Source organism: Chiloscyllium plagiosum, chromosome 1 (assembly GCF_004010195.1).
Source record: "Chiloscyllium plagiosum isolate BGI_BamShark_2017 chromosome 1, ASM401019v2, whole genome shotgun sequence".
Taxonomy (NCBI): domain Eukaryota; kingdom Metazoa; phylum Chordata; class Chondrichthyes; order Orectolobiformes; family Hemiscylliidae; genus Chiloscyllium; species Chiloscyllium plagiosum.
The window spans coordinates 124,413,876-124,440,195 of NC_057710.1; the positions used below are offsets into that span (position 1 = coordinate 124,413,876).

Genomic DNA, 26,320 nt, shown 5'->3' on the forward strand with positions numbered 1-26,320 from the left:
TCCGGGTGCTCCGGTTTCCTCCCACAGTCCAAAGATGTGCAGGTCAGGTGAATTGGCCATGCTAAATTGCCCATAGTGTTAGGTAAGGGGTAAATGTAGGGGCATGGGTAGGTTGCGCTTCGGTGGGGCGGTGTGGACTTGTTGGGCCGAAGGGCCTGTTTCCACACTGTAAGTAATCTAATCTAAAGATCTAACCTTGCTAATCAGTCTCCCATGGGGAACCTTGTCAAATGCCTATATTTTTGTGGAAAACCAGGGAAGTGATTGCTGGGTCCCTTGCTGGGGTATTTGTGCCATCGATAGCCATGGGTGAGTTGCCGTATGACTGGAGGGTGGCTAATGTGGTGCCATTATTAAAAAAAGGAGGAAAGGAAAAGCAAGGGAACTATAGACCAGTGAGCTGACATCAGTAGTAGGTAAGTTGTTGGAAGATATTCTGAGGGGACAGGATTAACATGTATTTGGAAAGGCACAGACTGATTAGGGGTAATCGGCATGTCTTTGTCCATGGGATATCATGTCTCATTAACTTGCTTGAGTTTTCTGAAGAAGTGACTTGAAGATTGATGAAGTCAGAGTGGTTGACATTGTCTATGTGAACTTCAGTTAGATGTTAAACAAGGTTCCCCATGGGACACTGATTATCAAGGTTAGATCTCATGGAATACAGGGAGAACTAGCCATTTGGATACAGAACTAGGTTGTTTTTCAGACTGGAGGCCTGTGACCAGTGGAGTGCCATAAGGATTGGTGCTGGGTCCTCTATATTTTGTCATTTATATAAATGATTTGGATGTGAACATAGGAGGTATAGTTAGTAAGTTTGTTGGTGTAGTGGACAGTGAAGAAGGTTACCTCAGAGGACAACGGGATCTTGATAAGATGGGCAAATGGGCCAAGGAGATTAATTTAGACAAATGTGAGGTGCTGCATTTTGGAAAGGAAAATCAGGGTCGGACTTATAAACCTAGTGGTAAGGTTGTGGGGAGAGTTGCTGAACAAAGAGACTTTGGAGTGTAGGTTCATAGTTTCTTGAAAGTGGAGACGCAGGTTGATAGGATAGTGAAGAAAGCATTTAGTATGCTTTCCCTTATTGGTCAGTGCAATGATTATAGGCCATGGGAGGTTGATTTGCAGCTGTACAAGACATTGGTTAAACCACTTTTGAAATATTGTGTTAAATTCTGGTCTCCCTGCTATGGGAAAGATGTTAAGAAACTTGAAAGGGTTTGGAAAAGATTTACAAGGATGTTGCAAGGGTTGGAGGGTTTGATCTAGAGGGAGAGGCTGAACAGGCTGGGGCAGTTTTCCTTCTGCATGAAAACATTGTACCTTTTGAATCTTTCTCCTCTTACCTATGCCTTCTAGTTTTGGATTTCCCACCCCTGGAGAAAAGACTTTCATTATTCACCCTATCAAAGCCACTCATGATTTGATAAACGTCTGCAAAGTCACCCCTCAGCTTCCGACACTTCAGGGAAGAAAGCCCCAGCCTATTTAGCCTCTCGCTACATTCTTGTAAAACTCTACCTGGATAAATACACACTAAATTGAGGGCAAAATGCTTGTGAACTACTGAAAATCCCATATCAACTTGAAAATCTTTATATGGTTCATTTCTATTTATTACCAGTACACTTGCAGATATGATTAACCGAATAAAGCAATCAAGGGACAATGTCCAATCCTGAAACATGACTGTAAAGACCAAATTTAGCCCCAACAGATGATAGTCTGGTCTGTGCCAGCAGTACTCCAGAACCCATAGATTGCTGCTAACAGTCCTATCAATATTCTGCTAGACAGTATGCAAATAACAAAGTATATGGTAGCAAAAATGTTCCAAGCTCTTAAAATAATCGATGTACCATGCCCAGCCAAAATCGTCAATATTGCTTCATTCCAATAAGGAGAAATGAGAAGAGGGGAAAAGAGGTGTTTAAGTTTGCTAAAACAATGAAAAGAACAATCTCGGAAACTTCATACCAGAAAGTATGTTGGGAACAGTTTTTAAATGAAATTGAGAGAATTGATGAGTGAACAGTTATAAAAGTATAAATGAAAGCATAAGCGCTGAAGGTGTGCAGCAAACCGTTGGGTGAAAGTGAAAAATTTAGCATTTGGGGGAGATAGATTAGATAAGTGTCAATGGATAACTGTAATCGTGATTATGGGGAAATTGCTAGATATTTTCTTTTATAATACCATCTCCCACTTTAAAGCCACTTAATTAATATTTATATAATACTGCAATTGAAGTATCTTTAAGAATATTTTAGTTTCTATTTAATAATAGTTGAGGAGTTGGACAAACATGAAGAATACTGGAGAAACTGGCAGGTCTGCCTGTATCTGGTTTCAAAATGGGACAGGGAGTAGGATAGAGAGCAGAACGGGGAGTGGGATAGAGAGCATGACGGGGAGTGGGAGAGAGAGCAGGACGGGTAGTGGGATAGAGAGCAGGACGGGGAGTAGGATAGAGACCAGGACGGGGAGTGGGAGAGAGAGCAGGACGGGGAGTGGGAGAGAGAGCAGGACGGGGAGTGGGATAGAGAGCAGGATGGGGAGTGGGATAGAGAGCAGGACGGGGAGTGGGATAGAGAGCAGGATGGGGAGTGGGATAGAGAGCAGGACGGGGAGTGGGATAGAGAGCAGGATGGGGAGTGGGATAGAGAGCAGGACGGGGAGTGGGATAGAGAGCAGGATGGGGAGTGGGATAGAGAGCAGGACGGGGAGTGGGATAGAGAGCAGGATGGGGAGTGGGATAGAGAGCAGGACGGGGAGTGGGATAGAGAGCAGGATGGGGAGTGGGATAGAGAGCAGGACGGGGAGTGGGATAGAGAGCAGGATGGGGAGTGGGATAGAGAGCAGGACGGGGAGTGGGATAGAGAGCAGGATGGGGAGTGGGATAGAGAGCAGGACGGGGAGTGGGATAGAGAGCAGGATGGGGAGTGGGATAGAGAGCAGGACGGGGAGTGGGATAGAGAGCAGGATGGGGAGTGGGATAGAGAGCAGGACGGGGAGTGGGATAGAGAGCAGGATGGGGAGTGGGATAGAGAGCAGGACGGGGAGTGGGATAGAGAGCAGGATGGGGAGTGGGATAGAGAGCAGGACGGGGAGTGGGATAGAGAGCAGGATGGGGAGTGGGATAGAGAGCAGGACGGGGAGTGGGATAGAGAGCAGGATGGGGAGTGGGATAGAGAGCAGGACGGGGAGTGGGATAGAGAGCAGGATGGGGAGTGGGATAGAGAGCAGGACGGGGAGTGGGATAGAGAGCAGGATGGGGAGTGGGATAGAGAGCAGGACGGGGAGTGGGATAGAGAGCAGGATGGGGAGTGGGATAGAGAGCAGGACGGGGAGTGGGATAGAGAGCAGGATGGGGAGTGGGATAGAGAGCAGGACGGGGAGTGGGATAGAGAGCAGGATGGGGAGTGGGATAGAGAGCAGGACGGGGAGTGGGATAGAGAGCAGGATGGGGAGTGGGATAGAGAGCAGGACGGGGAGTGGGATAGAGAGCAGGATGGGGAGTGGGATAGAGAGCAGGACGGGGAGTGGGATAGAGAGCAGGATGGGGAGTGGGATAGAGAGCAGGACGGGGAGTGGGATAGAGAGCAGGATGGGGAGTGGGATAGAGAGCAGGACGGGGAGTGGGATAGATGGAGTAGGGAACAGGACGGGGACTGGGGTGGGGAACAGGATGGGGAGTGGGGTGGGGAACAGGACAGGGGTGTGGGGTGGAGAACAGGACAGGTGTGCGCGGTGGAGAACAGGATGGGGAATGGGGTGGAGAACAGGACAGGGGTGTGGTGTGGAGAACAGGACAGGGGTGTGGAGTGGAGAACAGGACAGGGCTGCAAAACTTGGAAATCACCTTTATCACGCCTCCTACCTGTCTAATTCCCCCATCCAGTCTTTGCCTACCTCCCCTCCCTGATGCCCTTGTGTCCGAGAATTGCCCCTGACCAATTTTAGAGGTCTTTTTTGCTGCTGTGCTCCTGTTCTATGCAAATTTGCAGGTATGACGCAATAACATTGTAAGTCTGGAGCTGTGTGTAAATACATTTCTGGTGAGCACACTGGCCTAATTGTCCTGCAGTTCCAGTGTGAGCAAATACTATTATCACACAAAATCAAACATTAGATTTTATTGACAGACCATAAGATAGAAGAGCAGAAGGAGGCCATTTAGCCCATCGAGTCTGTTTCACCATTTGATCATGTTGATATATTTCTCAACCCCATTCTCCTACTTTCTCCCCTTTACCCTTTGTAGTGATTGTAATGAGGTCAGCCAGGCTTAGGTATAGGAGTCAGAAGCTGGTGGTTAAAACCTGTTTTTGTGCCTGGAGGCTGGTGTTCAAAGGCTTACCACAGGGATCAGTGCTGGATCCCCTTTGTTTGTGATGTATATTTAGACAACATAGATGAGAATTGGAACAGATGATAAGTAAGTTTGTGAATGGCGAGGGTTGGCTGGGTGATTAACAATGAGGAAGAAGGTCTTAGGTACAGGAGGATACTGATGGATTGGTCAGACAGGCAGATCAACCAAATCCAAATAAGTGTGAGATGATGCACTTTAGAAAAAGGAGCAAGACAAGGGCTTGTCTCCACTTTGTAATTGTACTCTTTATTTTGTATCATCTCTTCATCTTCTTTCTGCTAAAGTGAATCACTTTGCATTTCTCTGCCTCAATTTTCAATGGGGCTCTTGTTGTCCTATTCCCATTGCACCAATTTGTGAATGACCTTTAAAGCCCTTGTCATGTTTTCACCTGCAAGTTTTGAAATGGTGCCCTGTACACAAAGGTCTAGATCATAGATATCTATCAGGAAGAGCAAGGGTGCCCCATACTGACCCCTAGTGAATCCCACGATCAACCTTCCTCCAGTCCAAGAAACATCCATTAACCACTGCTGTCTTTATCAGGTTTCTCTCTGTTTCTGTCTGTCTGTCTGTCTGTCTCTCTCTCTTTTTCTCCCTGTCACCTTTTGGTTATCTCTTTTTCCTTTTGCTTGTCAACTTCGTTTTGGCTCTCTTCTGTTTCTTTCTGTCTATTTTTTTCTTTTGAATGAAACTGGTTGCAATTAGAGTAGGATTGGGGGTATGTGGGGAACATGCCAGTGATAGGAGATATCTGCAGTTGATCTGAGAAAATGTAATCCTCAGCAATATCCTTTCATTCCCTGCCCCTCACCAACCCCTCACTGTTATTGTACATCTTAACCAACCCCTCACTGTTACTGAATGTCCTAACCAACCCTTCATTGTTACTGTATGTCCTAACCAACTCCTCACTGTTACTGAATGTCCTAACCAACCCCTCACTGTTACTGTACGTCCTAACCTACCCCTCACTGTTACTGTATGTCCTAACCAACCCCTCACTGTTGCTGTACGTCCTAACCAACTCCTCACTGTTACTGTATGCCCTAATCAACGCCTCACTGTTACTGTATGTCCTATCCTACCCCTCACTGTATATCTTAACCAATCCCCCACTGTTACTGAATGTCCTAACCAACCCTTCACTGTTACTGTATGTCCTAACCAACTCCTCACTTTTACTGTATGTCCTAACCAACCCCTCACTGTTACTGTACGTCCTAACCAACGCCTCACTGTTGCTGTATGTCCTAACCAACCCTTCACTGTTACTGTATGTCCTAACCAACCCCTCACTGTTACTGTATGTCCTAACCAACCCCTCACTGTTGCTGTACGTCCTAATCTACCCCTCACTGTTATTGTACGTCCTAACCAACCCCTCCCTGATGCTGTACGTCCTAACCAACTCTTCATTGTTACTATTTCCTAACTCATTCCTTTGTAACCAAAGCCCTATCCCTTCTGCACAATTCACCAAGGACAGGTAGCAAGATGCCAAAGATTCCCAAATTCTCATACCTTTCTACCCAACCTTTCTATTGGATTCACTTAAAAGAGCTTCTTTATTATAAGGTAATTTCTTAGGAAAAGATTGACAGCCTGTATTTCACATTACTTGTCTCTGTTCTCTCTGGTGCTAAGAGTGGATTTTAGTTCCACTGTCCTGACATGTCAGAATGACATGAGGGTTGGTAATGTGGAAATGCCACAAACCGAATCCCAAGAGAGATTTTGATGGAGGCCAAATAAGTATTGGGAACCTCCCAGTAGTCACTCATACTAGAAGGCCAGCAATGCCTCACTGGAATTGAATTGAATTCGCTTTGTTGTCACATGTACTCAAATGAGTCCAGTGAAGAGTTTATAAATCACCATTTACAGCGCTATATTTGGTACGGAGGTACCTAGGAACTGCCTCTCCAGTTACAAGCGTAGTTACAGTGTAACCATGTCAGTAACGCACGGTGCCATCTGAAGTATAGAGTACCTCGCCACAATCCTTGGTTACAGAATAGAGAAATGAAGAAAACAAGACAGCTATACTCAGTATAACCATCGGGCAGAAAAGCAAGAAGCAAAGTTAAAAAGATAAACTTAACAGTCTCTTTCCAAAGGCTGTCCGCAGCAGGCCAGCATGCAAGGCCCTCACGTTGCCTGACTGCTGGACTGCCTTCATGCTCCACAATTCAAATCAATTCAATTCACTACGAAGTACTGAAGCACCATGTTACCCAAAACATGGAAATCACAACCAAAGGAAGAAGTTGACATGAGTGGTATTGAGGAAGGGGATGTTAGACAAGAAAATGAGGGAGAAGAACATGGTTACGATAATAGATTTCGATGGCAAAGCTGGGAAGATGCTCAAATGGAGCATAATCACTGGCATGAGCTGAACAATTTAGGACCCCCCATCTGCAAAATGTGCAGTATTTCCTCATTTTTCCAGCTCTGATTGTTTCCAAATATAAAGGTGTCATTCCTTCTGAGGGGGCAAGGAGCCCTAGGCACTAAGCAGGAGCCTGGGGAGCAAGGGAGGCAGAGAGGATTGAGACAGTGAAGGAGTTTAGGAAAGGCGGAAAGGCAGGAGTTGAGGAGAGCAGGAGAGCGGAAAAGGGAAGAATTTGAAAGGTTTGAGGAGCATTTGAGAAGGTTTTTTTAATGTGAACTGGAGAGTTTAATTATGGCCCACATGGCTGACTACTGCAATTGCATATTTTTATTTAAACTAGGCCTTTATTTTTGAATTGGGCACCATTGAAGCAGTTGAAGATTCAACAGCAAAAACAAACCTATTCATCATAATGCAATCCAACAATTTTGAGAGGGAGGGCAAAAGAATAAAGCTCCTCATTTCATACATAAGGGGATCCAGATGGGTGTCTGGAAAATTGTGTAACTCAATGTCATATCAGATAAAATATCCTTCGGACACAGGGCATTTGCTTTCAAGGTGACCCTCATTGTGCCCATTTTAAGGCCTCTATTAAATACTCTACATGAATGAGTTTATTGTTGTTGAAGTGATGATCACAGCTGATGCAGTTGGTTAGCCTCTAAGGCCTGTGTTCAACTTAAGTGATAGTTTGTTTCAGTTTTCTCGACAAAGATAATGGGATAAATTATGTTCACTGATGGACACTTCCTAGTGTAACAGACTGTATTGTTTCCATGTCAGAGTGAAGAAGCTTGTTACCGATGCCCTCAACAAGAACCAGTTTCTGAAGCGACTGGAGACACAACAGATCAGAGATATGGTGGAATGTATGTATGAGAAAATCTATCAACATGGTGACTATGTTATTAAGCAAGGAGAACCTGGCAACCATCTCTTTGTGTTAGCAGGTACTCTTCATTTTGGAATTTTGGAAAATTCTCAATATTATTCTAGAAGTTAAACTGGGGGAAGAATTGCTTTGGTCATTACATGTTGTAACATAATGGGGGCACACTTTGCTAAACCAGTCAGCAAGTCATCTGTTGCTCCTAGCGATCGTCCGTTTTGAGGGCCATCAGGTCTCATAATGTTCAGTCAACAGGTGCAGGTGAGAAAAAGTACTCTGGGAAAGACTGCAGACATGGACACGAGGGCAGCGTGGTGGTTCAGTGGTGAATACTGCTGCCTCACAGTGCCAGGGACCCCAATTTGATTCCACCCTCGGGTTGTGTGTTTATGTGGTGTCTGCATGTTCTTCTCATGTCTGCATGGGTTTTCGCCAAAGATGTCCAGATGAAGTGGGTTTTTAGCATCCGTGCCCCTCATAGTCCCTCAAGATCAGAGTAAATTTTAACCTTTTGCTGCTTTCTCCACATGTTCTTCAGATAGTGCTTTCCTGAAATGCTAGTTGGAGCCTTTAGTCTTGTCTGAGGCAGGCGTTCTGTCTCCCCACCTGTAGGCCTGGGCGAATGTCAGACATCCATAGTTATAGCAGGGATAATGTATTTCATATTATTTTTGGTTTTCTACTGCCCCTTATTTCTGTAAGGCAGGAGGAAGGAAAACCTCCTGAAATATATATTCCAGAGAAGTCCATTTGATTGTCTTCAGTGTAATTATAAATGGGTCTCCTTACTACACATGATCACCTATTTCACGGTATCTTTTTCCAACAGGCTAAAGTTTTAAAAATCCCATATGACATAAAGTCAAGAGTACCAGAATAAAGAACTAAAACTCTTCTAATCTGATGAAAATTTGTAAGATCTGAATAAAATACTTGAGTTTACAAAAAAAAGTTTGTAACCCAGGATATCCCAAAATGCTTTACCACCAGTGAAGTACTTTTCATTGCTGTGTAATCACTGTTGTAGCATTGCAAACCTGAAAGGCAGTTGTACGGAGCAAGCTTTCAGAAATAGAATGGGAACACCAATGAGATTAACTGCTTCGATGTTGGTTGCAGGGTCATTGATGGCCAGGCCAACTTTGCTGTCCTTCATTGTAATAATGTCCTGAAATCTTTTCTGTCCACTTGGGATCTCAGGTAGAATTTGAGTTTAATAACTCATCTGAAAGACAGATCCTCTGAGCAATGTGCCTCACCACTGCATTGAGTTTCAACTTGAATTTTTTGATCAAAGTTCTGAAGTGTGACCTAAATCCACAACTTCAACTCAAAGGCAACAGTGTTACTGACTGAGCCATGGCTTCTGCATTTAGATAAAGAGTATTAGTTGGCTACGTATTTTACAGGACCTTGATGGAGATAATTTTAATTTTACACAGTCTGGTAAGCTATCTGTTAAATTTCTGCCTAATTTATTTTCCATGTAATGCCCACTTATTCGATTTTCCCGTTGAGCAGCAGTGCCAATAGTTGCTCAGTTGGTCAAATATGGTCTCTGAGTCAGGAAGTTGTGGTTTCAATATTTGGTGCTGTGTTCCTCATGGAGGCAATGGGTCTGCCCATCGACTGAAAAATTGTGGATGAGGTCATGTCTGCTGGACTTGAAAGTTGTGACTGAGTTTTATGGTTTGCCAAGTGGTTAGTTCTTGAGGTTGTGACTTCTGCTTCCAAGTGGGAAGATACTCCACCTCTACGGACATGCCAGTCAATCAAAATGCTTGCAATAGCACCACTGGGTGCAAGTTCCTGCCAAGGAAGCTGAACTGGAAACTAAATAGGGAGAACTTGCTGGGGACAGTAAGGGAGATTCTGTCAAACTGAGAGATGGGCAGGAGTTGGAGGTGGTAAATCAAACATATTACTGTATAATAAAATTACTGAATATTAAAATTTTACTGTACTTGGCATGGCCTCTCTAGTTAGTTTCTAGTTCAGCCTCCCTAGGCAGGAATTTACACCCATTTGTGCTAATAGGTGCGTCCAATTAGGAGCAGGGTGTCTAATAGGAGTGACTCCTCTGTCTGAGGTCACAGCCAGAATGGCAGGTTAGCTGGTGTTTGACCTGCTGCAGGTTGGAAATGGGCATCTACTGTAAAGCACTTCGAGATATCCTGAGGTGAGCAATAAAGCAAAGTGTTTATATTGTATAATCTTATTAAGATAATTTCAAATTCTAAAATATTTTTAGGATATATATTGGGTAAACCTGCTACACTGGAATTTCATTACTTGCATCAAAACTAATTCTCCGTTTTTGTTGTTAATATTTTTACTTTTTTTTGACAGAAGGCAAATTGGAAGTCCTTCAAAATAACAAAATTTTAACATCTATCAGTATATGGACGGCATTTGGTGAGCTTGCAATTTTATATAATTGCACAAGGACAGCATCTGTGAAAGGTACAGTTCTTCCATTACTTAATGTGCAATAAAATAATTGTTTAGTCATTGAGTTTTTTATTTGCTTGTTCAATCATTTGTTTAAAATGTGAATCCTCCAATTAACATGTTTAACTTGTGTCTGATATTCATTCTGGAAGCAGCCATGTATTTCATGTATTTCTGTTAGATTATTATTATGGAGGGATTAATAAATGCTACCTTTTTATTTCCATTAGCTGCAAGCTTCTATGTGAAGGCATTTTACTTAGGAGGTTAATTCCCAAACCATATTGAAAATGGCATTGTATGTCCCTTTAGTCCTTCCGCTTACAACAATCTCAAGACAATTCTGAAGAATTTTAGATGTACAATAATGAATAACTATTGACCAATGTCACAAACTTTAACAACAAAGCAAAACCAATTCATGACCATTGTTTGATGCCAAAATTAGATTATACTCATAAAATTGTCTGCTCTTATTAATGAATTAATTAAATGTAAGTGTGTATTGAGGTTAAATGTTAATATTCAATAACAGTGATTCTGTTTAATCAAAAGTATATGCAAAATTCTTACTGTAAAATTTTGTAAACTTCTTTAGTGCTGATTAATGTACAATTCAATCACCTAGTTACTGGTTTTAAAGAATTGTTATATTCTGTTAATGACTTCCCTGCAAAGGGCCATATGTTTTGCATGAAAATGTGGTGTACTAACATAATAATAGTATTAATCATTCCATTTAATTTTTTACTGTTACATTACCAACCTGACTTCTCTTAGATTCAGCTGAAAATTTGACTTTATGTTCAGATTTTCTTAGGATAGTTTTAGTTATCACTTCTTTCAGACATTTGCTGGATGAGATACATGAACTGCATTAAATCCTTGTTTTCTCAGTGGATTCTATGAACTTACACTCTGCTCAATAAAAGCAAGAGGCTTCTACAAATAAAAATTATTTGTGACACCGCATAAACAGGAATATATCCTTCTCAATGAAAGAGTGGCTACTGCTGTCACATTGGAACCCCTCCATTCAACCTGTCTTTCCATATTCATTTAATTTGCTTCAAGTGCCAGCGCAATGGCCTCCAGGTTGCCCATTATTCATCAGCTAACACTGGGTGAGCTACTTATGGCAAGTCATTTATACTTGCTTACTTCATCGCCAATATTAATGAGGCCTGGTCATTAAAATGGACTGAGCAGCCCCCACATCACCTTTTCAGAAGTGGTCGCCCAGTGCTCCAGTGGAAAAAAAATGTTGTCAGAGATCAGATAAATCTATAGTTACAGGCTCATTCAGGTTGTTGTCTTTGAGGGGGACAGTAAATTGAATATTGCCTGTCATTACCATTGTTATTATTTGAATTATTATTACTCTCCTAAAGCTTTAAGCAGAGTCAAAACATGGGTACTGGACCAAGATGTTTTCCGGAATATTATGAGAGGAACTGCGCAGGCCAGACATGATCAGTACAGAAACTTTCTCAGAAGGTAAATGTCAGTATTAGCATTGCGTGCAAGCATATGTTGCAGGATTAAATCCTAAAATACTTTACAATCAGTACATGCTATGGAGTTGCAGCCATGAACATAATGTTGGAACTACATACAGCAAGATCCCACAAATAGCAGTGTAATGATGATCAGATAATTTACTTTTAAGTCTTAATTGAAAAGCAAATATTGAGCAATGCACTGAGATTTTCATGATCTGCCATTTAAGTTGGAAGTGTAATCAGGAAAAGCCTATGTCAACATTTACAGCGTAACCTTGCATCAATTGAGAGAGGAATAACCTGTGCATGAATCATTTCTAAACAGTACTTACCTGTTAATTTCATCTGAATAATTTCAACTCTTTCAATTTAATGTTCTTACTGCAACAAGTTGTCCACCCAATCTGTGATCTATGAAAGTACTTTCTTTACTCTCCCTTGCAAAAGAAAAAAATCTGAACAAGTTCCCTGCAGAAATGAAAAGCACATTTCCTTCTGCTTCCCCTCTCATCCTGAAATTCCATGTTGTATCGTCGCTGCCCCTGTTTTACATTTCAGAACATGTTAACAATTATATTGCACTGCTCAATGAAAGTAAATTGATCCTGGAACAATGATTCCGAGGACTCAAAAGATCGAACAATGGCTTGATAGCTTATATCAGAGTGTATTCAGTAATAATTGTCTGACCAGTTTAGTGCAAACCAGAATGTTTTTTTAATGATTCACGTTTCATACATTTCTATAGTGTTTCTCTGCTGAAGAATCTACCAGAAGATAAACTGGTGAAGATAGTAGACTGCTTGGAAGTTGTAAGTTATTCATTGGGAGGGAAGTAATGGAAATATCTTGCAGACACTCACCCTTCTGTTTCTCACATTTATTTCAAAATAGCTTTGGATAATCTAGAAGTACTGGATCTGGAGGTTGCAGTCAATTCATCACATCAGAGTTTAGGAATGTGGATATAAAATCAAAAATTGTGCTGAAAGGAAATTATGATTTATTATATTTTCCATATATATTATTCAGCCTTTAAATGCATTTTAGTAAAACTCTTATGATGAAAACTCAATTAAATATAAGTTTCGCATTTCTTTTAATCATTAGTTATCTTTGCATGGAGGACTGCCAGATATTTTAGGGACTTTGGTGTCACAAACTAATCCAGTTTTCTGGTTAAAGAGTCATGGAGTCATACAGCACAGAAACAGATCCTTTGATCCAACTCATCCATGCTAATCAAGTTTCCCAATCTAAACCAGTCCCATTTGTCTGCATTTGGCTCATATCCCTCTAAACCTTTCTTATTCATGTATCTGTCCAAATGTCTTTTAAATGTTTAAACTGTACCTGCATCTACCACTTCCTCTGGCAGTACATTCCACATACGAACCACCCTCTGTGTGAAAAGACCTTTGCTATTCACCTTATTTATTCTACTCATGATTTGATAAACTTCTATAAGGTCACCCCTCAACCTCCTACACTCCAGTGAAAACAGTCCCAGCCTCTCCTTATAACTCAAACCTTTCAGTTCTGATAACATCCTGGTAAATCTTTTCTGCACCCTCTCCAATTTAATAATATCCTTCCTCTAGCAGGGTGACACATGATCTTATTAGGAATGTATTTTCTTTTCCTCAACTAAAAATGCTTTAATGGAATGATGAGAGCCTTCAATACAGACCAAATTACAACTGGAAAGTACATGATAACAAATAAGTACTGATTGTTGAATTTCATTTTTGTATGAGTGAATCTTCCTCTAAGAGACAAAAAAAACCACACAAGTGTAGGCTTTTGTGATAAAAAAATTAGTTATGTGAGTTTTTTGTGAATGATGTATATCTGAAAATGCAAATAGTAACTGGTCATTTTAAGCAAATGCATTTTGGTCTTCAAAATAAACATAAAGGCACCTTAGTCTTATCATACATCAGGTTGTTCCCTTATTAGAAAGAGACAGTTGTCATGGTTTAACCTGAGGATCTCCAGGCCTGAGGTTAGGGGGAACGTTGAGAAGGGGATCCTTCACAGCTGGTGTGAGAATTGATCCCTAGGCATCACAAACCAGCCATCCAGCAGACTGAGCTAATTGACTCCCATTAACTGGAAAGTCTCAGTTTGATCCAGTTAACAGTTTGACAATCATGACATACAGACTTTTCTGATCATGTGGAGGAGGGCTTCCACTGAAGCCATTGCTTCTGGATAAAGTTCCATCCTAGGTCTTTTTCTGATGCCTGTTCCCCATACATTTGCATAGCCAGTATATGTGTTGTCTAAAACTGTTTATAGTATTTTATTCCAGCTAAAATTGTAGTTTAATATTAAGATGATGAGAATATCTTTATCTGTTTATTATTTCTGCACGATTGTCCTTATATATATAGTGTAGTAATCAGAGAAACTTCTGGAAGAATGGCATGTAAAGCTGAAGATGCCCGTTGATGCCAGTTTTATTGTGGTTTCACCATTCTCACAGTTTCTGGCTGCTATATTTTCTGTCCCTGTTCTGGTCTGCCAATTTCATTGAAAATTTCTTGGGCCAGAAGATGGGAAGACAGGTTACACCCAACTCCAAGGTGAAGATATGAACACTTTCCCAGATATTTGTGAGTTTCCTATGGAGCAGGTGTTTGGAGGAATGCTTGCCAGAAATGGAGGCAGGAGAAAATTTGGCAAAATATTGGTCGACTGTTGTATTTCCATTCAGCTCAACACATGAAAATCTCAGTTATCTCATCTGTGTTGTCGGTTCATATTTGTCCAATTGTGGGGGCTCAAATCAAAATTTAGAACAGCTAATTGGCATTTCTGGCAAAGCTGTTACACCCTAACTGGATCCTTGAGCTAATCAATTTTCCGTTGCACAAAATCCCCCACCATCCTCCCCACATCAACAAATGTTTTGGTCAGACAGTTTAAGTTGCATTGCCATAATATACATAAATCTCATCATTAAGTGTCTTTGCACTATAATTGTCACAAAGTTAATTTATGTTTACTATGCAAATGTAGCATTCCTTGAAACTTGTAGAGATCAAGGAGCTCCTGTTGTTGTGGAACAAACAGTAGAATGGTACAAATCATCCAGAATTTCATAACAATTCACAATGAGGATGTTTCTTCGCAAATTGCTGGACAATGTATGCAGTAATAGTGGTATGAATAATAAACTCAATATTATTTCCCTGGCAAATCCTGCTCTATATTTGGAAATATCATACAAATGGCTGGTTCTCAGCAAGAAAATTCAGCGCTGCAAGGAAATGAGCTCTGGATGTAAGAAATCTAATGGCAAGTTGTAACAGCCTGGGGAAGGGAATTAATTGGAAATTGTAACAGGCAATTTTGGCAAGAGAAAGGACTTGATTTTATTTCAAACATGGACAACAGAATGGATGAGAAAGGTAAACTTAATCTTGCGGGTAAAATAACTTTAAGGGCAGAATGGCAAATGAAACTTTATGAAAATGGTGGAAGATTCTCTTAAGATTAATCTTAAAGAGATTCAGAAAGGTACTTACGTATCCTAGATTTTGTGAGCTTTTGCAGATCTGTCCCCAGTAAGCAACTGAGGCCCAGTTATGCTGTGCCAGGATTAGGAATTACAGAACTCAAGTGTTCATGGTCCTGCTGGACAGTTGGTATCCAGCATTTGTACAGTGACCAGAAAACCATGGGAGAGAATGCCAAGACTCCATATCACCAGCAATAAGTTGTAGTATTAAGTGGCTTACTGAAGGGTTGCACGCATGTCCTCGCTTCTATGATAAATCAAATAAATAAATAAAATAATTTTTTTAAAAAATCACATAAATAAATAAATTATGATGCTAACTTGGTGGTATAGGACCTGGAACAACATTTACCAGTAGGTCAAACAATGCGGTTTCACGTTCATGTTGCATGGCAGTTAGTCTACTTTTGAATGTATTACTGGGCTTCCATTCAGCTAAAACAGTAACAATTTTTTTTAACATATTAAGGAACAATGCACAGCTTTATAGATCATACCTTACTCTGCTAAAGCTAAGATGAAGCATTATCCAAGTTTCTTTGGCATGTATTTTCATTATCATCATTATGGGCGGTGCTATTCAAACATCCCCAGACCTTAATCTTTTCAGACCCAGGTAATACAAACCATCTTGAACATTGAAAGTATGGCAGATATGGAATAAGAAACAAAAGATTTTATTTTCTCACAGGAATACTATGATAAAGGAGATTACATTATCCGGGAAGGTGAAGAGGGTAGTACCTTCTTCATCTTGGCGAATGGAAAGGTAAGATTTACAATCTTAGTAGATACATTCAGTCGGAACCTAAGTCTTATTCCTGTTGTATTATGTATGTCAGTATTTTTTAAAGCTTCACCTGACAAAAGAGCAGCACTCCGAAAGCTTGTGGTTTTAAATAAACCAGTTGAACCATAACTTGGTGTCATGTAACTTCTGACTTTAACCACTCCAGTTCAACACAAGCATCTTTACATCATGGCTACTTTTAAGAGATACAGTATACCTTTAAGAGATATGCTTGTGATATAATCATCTATGTGTCATAGCATGTTATGTGAAGGTATAAGGCCTGCATACTCCATCTTAACTCGAATCACTTGAAGCATGACATTCTATCTGAAACATGCTCTTCTACTGAGACTGAATACACTAACACTAGCCCAGATACTTAAATGTGCATGAATGTAATAATTATATATAATGGTCAGCTGGGGTAAACATCTGTTGGATCCTTAAAAGCAAATGCTGTCCACACCTTTTTTTTTAATTTAAAAGGAATAGCATTAACATTGCTGGAGGCAAAACCCACATTTACAAGTGCATTGTCCTCAATCCAGTACTAGTCAGACAATACATCTAGTAGTCTGAAATTCTCAGATTATTGCTCTCCTGTGTGCATGTTGGTCGGAGTTTCAAAAATCAATGAGTTTCAGATGATTTTCTTAAAGGCAGGAAGGAAAAAGATATTAAATATTTCATAGATAGATGGATCAGTTTAATGTGCAAGATTGTAAATCACAATTTATTAAGTTGTCAGTCTCGGGTGTAAAGGGTACAAAATATTCAATATTCCTCTACTGAGTTGTACATTCTCTGAAACAAGTTTTCTGATAAAGGCACCTCCCTGAAGTATTAATTCAGCTTTATTTTTCTGATACTGAGTAGTATCCTGCGCATTTATAGCACTTCTTTTCTTTCAGTTAAAACAGCTCTTTAAGCATTTTATTTTCCACTGCTGAATTTTATTTTGATTGAAAAAGCCACTATCATCAAATTATGTCAAAATATTTTATTTTTAATGGGTTGGTTTAAAGTCATAATCAATTTGAAACATTTTTCTAGCCTTTACAACTTGGCCTCAAAACAACAACTTGCATTTATATGTTAATGTCTTTCATATTTTAAAGAACCTGAAGATGTTTGATATAATATGATCCTGCTCTGATTTTTTACCACCTCAACTGAGTGGGTGGCTCCATAGGTACAGACATGCACTGTAACCATGAATTAGAAATCCTCAATTAACGTTGTGGCTATATTCCTGAAGACATTCCATCAAATGTCTTTAAGTGAAAAGTTAATTTCCATAGGAAATAGTGTTAAAACTCAAGTTAGATTCTGCAGTGTTTTCCCTATCAGAAAACACGTTTTAAAGAGTTATAATCTGAAAGTTGAGATATTATGCATTGTTACAGTAGTAAATAAAATAACTTTTAAAATAAAGTAAATTTCAAAATATAAGAGAAATCTAATGCTCTATTTAGAAAATTGTGCTACATCTCTGTTTCTTGTTATTCATCCCTGGGATATGGGTGTCACTGCGAGGGCCAGCATCTGGTTAAATACCAGATGGCCTCCTTCTTCAAAGACTGAAATTTCCCCTCCCACATGGTCAATGATTCTCTCCAGCACATCTCATCCACTTCCCGCACCTCTGCCCTCAGCCCCCACCCCTCCAACCGCAACAAGGACTGAACCCCCCTGGTCCTCACCTTCCACCCCGCCAACCTCCAGATACATTGCATTATCCTCCGCTATTTCTACCACCTACATACAGACTCCACCACCAGAAATATATTTCCCTCCCCAGCCCATCTGCATTCCGTAAAGACCATTCCCTCCAAGAATCCCTTGTTAGGTCCACGCACCCCACCAACCCGCCAAAAACATATGGCACCTTCCCTTGCCATTGCAAGAAATGCAAAACCTGCGCCCACACCTCCCCCCTTACTTCCTCCATGGCCCCAAAGGATCCTTGTATATCCGACAGATATTTACCTGTACTTCCAAACACATCATCTACTGTGTCCGTTGGGGATACAGGACGCTCTCTTGCAGAATGTTTCAGAGAACATCTCCAGGACACACGGACTAAACAACCCCACCGTCCGATGACTGAACACCTTAACTCCCCCTCCCACTCCACCAGGGACATGTAGATCCTGGGCCTCCTCCACCGCCAACCCCTTACCACCCGGCGCCTGGAGGAAGAATACCTCATTTTCTGCTTAGGGACCCTCCAACCACACGGGATCAATGTGGATTTCACCTGTTTCCTCATTTCCCCTCCCTTGATCTAATGCCAGATCCAATCTTCCAACTCGGCACAGCCCTCTTGAACTGTACTACCTGTCCATCTTCCTTCCTACCTATTTGCTCCACCTTCTTCTCTGACCTATCACCTTCACCCCCAGCCCCAATCCCCTCCCATTTATCTCTCAGCCCCCTTGGGCCATCCCCCATTCCTGATGAAGAGCTTATGCTTAAAACATCACTTCTCCTGTTCCTCAGATGCTGCCTGACCAGTTGTGCTTTTCCAGCACCACACTCTTCGATTCAGGCCAGCATTTATTATCTATTCCTTATTGACTTTAAGAAGGTGGTCGTGAGCTGCCTTCTTGAATTGCCATTAGGCGTAGGTACACCTAAAATTCTGTTAAGGAGGGAAACTCAGGATTTTGACCCAATAGCATTGAAGGAACAGCGATATATTTCCACATTAGGATATGAGTTGCTTGGAAGACGTCTTGCCAGTGGTGTTCCCATGCCTTGGTCTTTCTAGGTAAAAATGGTTGTGGGTTTGAAAGGTGCTTTTTAAAGCACCTTAGTGAATGTTTGCAGTGCATCTCGCAAGTGGTAGACACTGCTGCTACTGAGCATCATTGATGGAAGAACTGAATATTTGTAGAGGTGGTGCCAGTCAAGTGGACAGTATGGTCCTGAATGGTTTCAAGCTTCTTGAGTTTTGTTGGAGAATATTTCATCACTTGTACCTTGCAGATGTGGATATGTTTTGGGGAGTCAGGAGGTGAGTCACTTATTGCAAGATTCATATCTCTCACCTACTCTGTGCACCCCTGTATTTATATCACTAGTTCAGTTCTGTTTCTTGCAACTCCAGGATGTTGATAATGGTGGATTCAATGATGGCAATACCTTTACATATTAAGGGGATGTGGTTAGATTCTGTCTTGTTAGAGGTGGTCATTGTCTTGCACTTGGGTGTGAATGTTATTTGCCACTTTTTAGTCCAAACCTGGATATTATCCAGGTCTTATTGTATTTGGGCACGGACTACTACAGTATCTGAGAAATTGAAAATTGTGCTAAAAATTGTGCAATAATCAGCAAACATCCCCACTTATGACCTTATGATGAAGGGAAGTAATTGATGAAGTAGCTGGAGGTGTTTGGGCCTAAGACACTATCCTGAGGAGCTCTTGTAATGATGCCCTGGAGTTGAGATAAGAGACCTCCAACAACCACAAGCACCTCTTTTGTGCTAGCTATGACTCCAACTAGTGGAGAGTTTTTTTTCCTGATTTCCATTGATTCCAGTTTTGCTAGGGTTCCCTGATACCCCATTATTTCCAACATAGTCTCGATTTCAAGGCAATCAGTTTCCCCACATCTCTGCAATTCAGCTTCTTTGTCCATGTTTGAATTAAGGCAGCAATGAGGTGAGGAGTTAAATGACTGGACAAAACCCAGTTTGAAATCAACCTGCTAGTTATTATTAAGCAAGAGTTGCAATGATAGCACTATTCAAGACAGCTTCTGTCACTTTGCAAATGATTGAAAGTAGACTGATGGGGCTGTAGTTGGCTAATTTTGTTTTATTATGCTTTTATAAACAGGATGTACCTGGGCAATGTTTCATATTGTAGTGTTGAAGTTGTTCTGGAACAGTTTGGTTAGAGATGTGGCATATTCTGGAACACGCAGCTTCAGTACTAGTGCTGGAATATCGCCAAAGTGCATAATCTGTCCAGTGTCTTCAGCCATCTTTTGGTTTCACATTGGCTGAATCAAATTGGTCAAAAACTGATAACTGTGACCTGGGGACCTCTGGAGGAGGCTAAGATGGCTCATCTAGTCAACACTTATGGCTGAAGGTTTTGGAAGTGTTTCAGCCTTACTCTTTGCACTGATGTACTGGAATCCCCAACATTGAAATTGGGAATGTTTGTGGACCCTGCTCCTTCATTGAGTTGTTAAATTGTCCAACACCATTTATGATTGAAAATGACAGAGCTACAGAGTTTAACACTGAATGATTGGTTATAAAACTGTCCAGCACTTGCTGCCTATGCTGTTTGACATGTAAGTAGTCCTATTTGGGAGCTTCACTAGGTTGGCACCTCATTTTTTACATCTACCTTGTGCTGCTCCTGACCTGCCCTTCTGCATTTCCCATTGATTCTAAATTGATACCCTAGTTTACTGGCAATGGTTGAGTGAGGAATATGAGTTTGCACATTATGTTTGAGTACAATTCTGCTGATGATGATGATCTAGTGTCTCATGAATTAGCAGCCTTAGGTTGTTAGATCTGTTTGGAATCCATCCCATTTAACACAGTGAATTTAACGATCTCCCAGGTCTTTAGATGGAGATGGACCATACACTTCACCAAATGGATTTCTTATTGCTCTCCTTCACCCACCACCCTCACTGACCAGTTTGTAATGTTCTGGGGCAAATAAAAGACCTTGGGTGGCAAATTAACCCAGGCAGCAATTGGAGCCCAGAAGTGGCAGAATTTGGAGGCTGTGTGGAGGAGAAGGAGTGCATGTTAAATGGAATAAAAATGGAACGTGTCCTACAACTCCCAGCATCTTCAGCTCCCAGCCAGCCAGGTCTGTCCTTCCTTGTCCTCTATGTGCTCCCTCCCCCAAGGCTTCACATCAAGACACACATCACACTCAAGCACTCGCCTGACCATGCACCTCCCCAATTCGTAGACTCGGGATTTAGAAACTGGATGCTGCTTCTGGTCCCAGATCTGACTGTTGCTGCCCCAGTGCTCCAGGAACCAATAAGCTGCTGTCCGAACAGTTTATTGAGGCAGGACTTCTGCTTGAGTAAAGGACAAAAAATCCCATCCATCTCCAGCCAATGAATAGCCATGGTTAGTGGGGACACATTCAGTAACAACTATTCAGGCATTGGCGTAAGAAACTGTTTAAGGCATGAGTAAGTTGGCATTTTGAGCTCAACTCACTGATGATGGAAGCAAGTAGAAACAAATACCCAGTCCAAGAAAACCCATTTGATAGCATATATTTATTAAACCATTTAATCGTGGTAAGAATCTATAAAATGTCATGTGTTCTGTGGTTTCCATGAGTTAAACATTTTCTAAAATCTAGATTTCTCGCTGTCTGAAATTTGTTGGTGGGTTGAGTGATTTATTTCAGTTTGACTTGTGGGTAGGTTTGGTCAATGCTCAGCAAATGTTGCTCTCTACATTAGGTTTTCTTTATAGATAATTCAACAGTAGCTCCAAGTGCTAACAAATTGATGTTTTAAACGCATTACATCTCCCACACTGTACCCTTTCAATTGGTTCATTTTCTTTAGTCACATCACATTTAATCTGATTACATATGTGTGCACATTGTACCGTCCACATGCTAAAGTCTATTATTTTTAATAAATCACCAACATAACAAATCACATTTTTGAAAGAAGAGACCAAAGCTTTTATTGTCTAAACAGAATTTGTCTGTTTATAAAGCTGCTACTACCCTTGGTGTTACTCTGTTCAGACCATGCACACCCAATTGTTTTGATCTATTAGCTCCCTGAGTACAAAAAGGGTACCTTGATAGTACAACAAAGGAACTCTGTGCCCCACATTAAGATAAGGTACTGAGTAAAGATTGCCAATTGCCATGTCTGCATAGGATTTAATTTGGCAGGTTGATGCTGCTATTGCTTATAGAACACTCTGAAACCAATAGTGGATTAAGTAGCTTCCTTTCTTGGTCACAGGAAGTTTCAGCTTCATTGTTACTTTGTTATCTAGAATTATAACATTTTTAGGACACGTGCATAGAAGTATTCTATGGTGCTTTGCTGATGATATATAGTTAGTGGGAGGGTAAGCAATGAGAAGGATGAAGGAGGCTTCAAATGACATAGACATATTGAGTGAATGGTAAATAGCTTATGGCATATTGGAACACAGTCTGGACAAGTCTGATGTTATCCATATTGGTAGGAAAATAGAAAACAGATTTTTTTATTAATGATGAGAAAATGGGAAATATTTAAAATCAGAGAGATCTGTGTGTTCTGTTGGCTCCAGACTAGCAGTGCTTGACCAGGCTATAGTGACCATTTAAAAATGGTGCCCAGGCCAGGGATCCCAGGTTATCACAGCAGTGATGGATACTTCCACCTCGGTGAGTGGGAGAATCAGGTTAGCATTGAATGAAAGGAATGCCACAGGGCATGGTACATATTGAGTTGAGTTTGGGATGATTTGAGATCCTAGGTTTCTCTTCGAGAAACCTTCGATAAAATTTGACAAAATTGACACTTTGCTGATATTAGTTGAAACAATAAAGATAATTGAGATGATGTATTAAAAGGGTGGGTAACTTAAAACAGAATGTGGGACAACCAACTCAGTGGAGTTACAAAACCTGATTAACAATAACTACCAAATATTACATATTGATCAGAAGAATACAATTTGCTTACCTGAAATTATTACCAATTCTCTTAAGCTCAACCATTTCAATCACTCTGTCGCCAAACAGCATTTTAGTGAATAATTGACCTCTAGGGAAGAAAACAATTCCATGTCCCATAGTTTCATGTTGTAAGTACCTTTGGCAGTTTTCCAGTTCTGACAATATGTAGAACCAACTGATCATCACTGTACACATTCTGTGAGTACTAATGCATGGATTTAATGAAGCAGTGCTTACGTGGATAATGGTTGGCCACTTACGTGGATAATGGTTGATTTTATGTAACTTGAGTTGATATGGAGGCTTGTAGCCTCCTTACTAGTATAAGTAAAATTAATTGACCCTTGACCCACCTCCATTATATCCAGAATTGGGTTGATTGAAGATGGATTGGGGTTGGGTTTCCTGCTTATTTTCGTCCTCCTTTAGATGTTAAAATTACCCTCAAAGTTTTTGAAAAGCTATTAATTGTTGGTTCTGTGAATGATGTCTGTTCCATGATTTTTCTAAATCTCTAACAGTGTTCTCTTTGGTTTTAGGTGAAAGTCACACAGAGCACTGAATACCATATAGAGCCTCAGCTGATCAAAGTCCTTCAGAGAGGGGATTACTTTGGAGAAAAAGCTCTAATCAGGTTTGACTACTGAAAAGAATGTCTTAACTCAGCAACCATTTTTGAGAAAAAGAGAGGACTTGCTATCCTGAAATGCCTGGCACATTAATGACAGACACTGTTATTACAGTTTTGGAAGATGAATTGTAAGGTGTATAGTCTGACAGTTGTTCAATGCCAATATTCAAGCAGCAACTCATAGATCATCTATAATATGTTTTAGTGAGATTAACTTTCTCACTAGATTAGTTTTCCAGCCAGGTACACAGCTGTTATTTGTGAAAATTGCCTAATTTCCATTTAACTCAATAGAAGGATAAAAAAAAACTCTCTGCAATTGATGGATTTCTGTGACATCAGTTTTCCACTGTGGTGCAAAATTGAATTCTAAAATATTTGTTGTGAAGTAGTTATTAAAACGTTGGATACTAGAGTAATTTTGTCACAAACCTGTTTGTTTGTTTGAGCTATTCAGAAAGAAAAAAAAACAAATGGTCCACATTCAAGTAACCCTATGGGTAGCATTTGTACCAGCAGTGTTTCTGATATTGTTGTAATGTTTGCAGCTAGCCTCAGTTAGTCTCCCTGTTGTAAAATGATATTATTTTTACCTGACTGGGAGAAACCAGACATGTGGGTAAATGAAATAGCCCACACTCTTGCTTGACTGAGCAAATAGTAATGGCATTGGCCATAGTAAGGGACTGTGACATCATTTTTCCAAATGGACATTGGGCAATTTTCTTTTTACTTTCTGTGCGGATCTATGTTCACTCTCAGGGCTTAAGGCAGAAAGCTTTGTATTCCTACATGTTGACTTGCTTCTCCTAGCCTTGATTGAGAGACTGCTCTGATTGCTGATCCCAACACTTAACCTGGTTTTGCTGAGCAGCCTCTGATTATCTGCCACTTTCAATCCAGACTGGTATTTAAATGAGATCTGAGAGATGAAATCCCCTTGGCCTTACTCCTGGATCAGTGGTTGAGTTCATAAATCTCTTACTCAGTTCAAATTGGACCCTGTCCAAGATAGAGATACCTTTCTTTTGGGCCAACCACCACCATATTACACGTGGACTAGGACAGAAAGGGACTGAAAAGGCTCAAAATGTATGTCACAGCTCCCATGTTGCAGATCTCAAAGTGTTTATCAGCATCTTCCCAAATGTGTAAATCCACAGATTCTGCATTCTCATCAGGGAGCTACATTCACTGGAAATGTGCCTCAGAAAATATGGGAACTTCTGTCACCCCTTCCTCAGTTTAGGCTTATAATCCTGCTGGGAGTCTGATTGACAGACTTACCCACATTAATTCACACGTACATTCACCTTTTCTATGGAGAGCTACCTGAAGGATTTACTCATCCCAGAGAATAGAAAACCTAGTTAAACAAGTTGACAATCTGAACCACCTAAGAAAGTCTGTATGTGTGTGAGAAAGCTTTGCCCTGTGCATATATTATTCTGTTTGAAGACACAAGAGTTAAATTGCCAGGATGCTAGATTGCAATGTATTGCAAAGCAGTGTTTGATGTGTTACTAAAATGTTTTTGATTTTTTTTTCTCAGTGATGATGTGAGGTCAGCTAATATAATTGCTGATGAAAACAATGTGGAATGCCTTGTGATAGATAGAGAGTAAGTGTTACAGATATCCATAAACTAAGGTCTTTTTCAGTTGAAAGATTGCAACTTTAGTGAAAACCCATTCAGCATGTTAGTTGTAAGTGGCAGCACCTTTGCAACAAAGGCCACAGCATTTCTAAAAGTTGTCTCACCATCACCTCCTCAAAGGCCAGCAGGATATGGGCAATTAAGGCTGACCTTGCCAATGATGCCAGTGTCTTAATTTTGAAAACATCTTTCTTAACATGAACTGAAACTAAATGAATTATGATACCTGGTAATAAAATGTTGCAAAAATTAGCACAAAGGAGTGATTGTTCCAAGTAATGACAAATACTTTGAAAGTACGATGCACACAATACAACAAATAAACAATTGCGCTTAAAATGCTTGGTTCATGAGGGTTCCTTGAGAATTGCAAACTTTCCTACAAGACTTGTAGCTATCATTAATTTCATTGAGCATATATAAAATTAGAAATGTACTTAGCTTTATTGACTTAAGTTTTTAGTATGAAATGCTGTTTATTTTGTTTTTGGAGCATTGTCACTTTTTTTCTGAATGATGTAAAAATAACAAGCTTTAAGGAATATCCAGAGTGAAGACATTTTGTGCCACATTTTGATATAAGTGGGTAATGTTTTTAGTGCATCTGTCAATGATAATTCTTTCAGAGTGTTGAGAATGTGACACTTGTATTTGTGGGTTACACAGTCTTTGAAATAAGGGGTGACAGAAGAATGGCCTTCTTCGATGTGTGATTCTGTGAGATAATTGAATTTAATACCTTCCTTTAAGAAAGGAAGTACCAGTGTTACTTTACAAATGTTTTTAAATCACATGTCTACATGTTATTCTAAATGTATGCACTCTGAATGTCCCCTGTTTTTGACTCTGGTTGTTCCAACAGAATCTGTCAAACATATTGGAGATCTTGTATTTTTTGTTAATCAGCATTTCTGACTTGCTCTAGTAGGTTCAGATCAATGGGATCACTTGTGATTTCTATCATTTGTCTTGTTACATGCTACAGAACATTCAATCAAACGGTCGGAACATTTGATGAACTCCAGAACTACCTTCAGGGTTACGTAGCAGAGTTGACTAGAGATGATGAGAAAAGACATGCCAGGTGAGTTATTATTAGCCTCAATAACATTTTCAGTAGCAAAGAAGAACTACGATTATTTAACACTGTTTCAGTATTTTAAATATTTAGGACTGGTAAGTCATGTATTTTTATTGATAAGCATGGCCTTCTAAAGAAGATAAATATGTTGACATGTTTAATTGGAAGCACACTAGCTTTCGGAGCGACGCTCCTTCATCAGGTCAATCACCTGATGAAGGAGCGTCGCTCCAAAAGCTAGTGTGCTTCCAATTAAATCTGTTGGACTATAACCTGGTGTTGTGTGATTTTTAACTTTGTACACCCCAGT

General features: G+C 40.4%; 1 protein-coding gene across 3 annotated transcripts in view; it reads left to right on the top strand.

The window, feature by feature from the left end:
• prkg2 (protein kinase cGMP-dependent 2) overlaps positions 1-26,320 on the top strand; it is a 100,189-nt gene that overhangs the window by 21,077 nt on the left and 52,792 nt on the right. For all 3 annotated transcript variants that reach the window (XM_043696215.1, XM_043696205.1, XM_043696194.1), the window contains exons 3-10: positions 7,569-7,735; positions 10,024-10,137; positions 11,517-11,622; positions 12,376-12,439; positions 15,845-15,922; positions 23,181-23,275; positions 24,825-24,893; positions 25,915-26,013. In XM_043696215.1, coding sequence (XP_043552150.1) covers positions 7,569-7,735; positions 10,024-10,137; positions 11,517-11,622; positions 12,376-12,439; positions 15,845-15,922; positions 23,181-23,275; positions 24,825-24,893; positions 25,915-26,013 — 792 coding nt within the window. The remainder of the gene's footprint in view (positions 1-7,568; positions 7,736-10,023; positions 10,138-11,516; positions 11,623-12,375; positions 12,440-15,844; positions 15,923-23,180; positions 23,276-24,824; positions 24,894-25,914; positions 26,014-26,320) is intronic.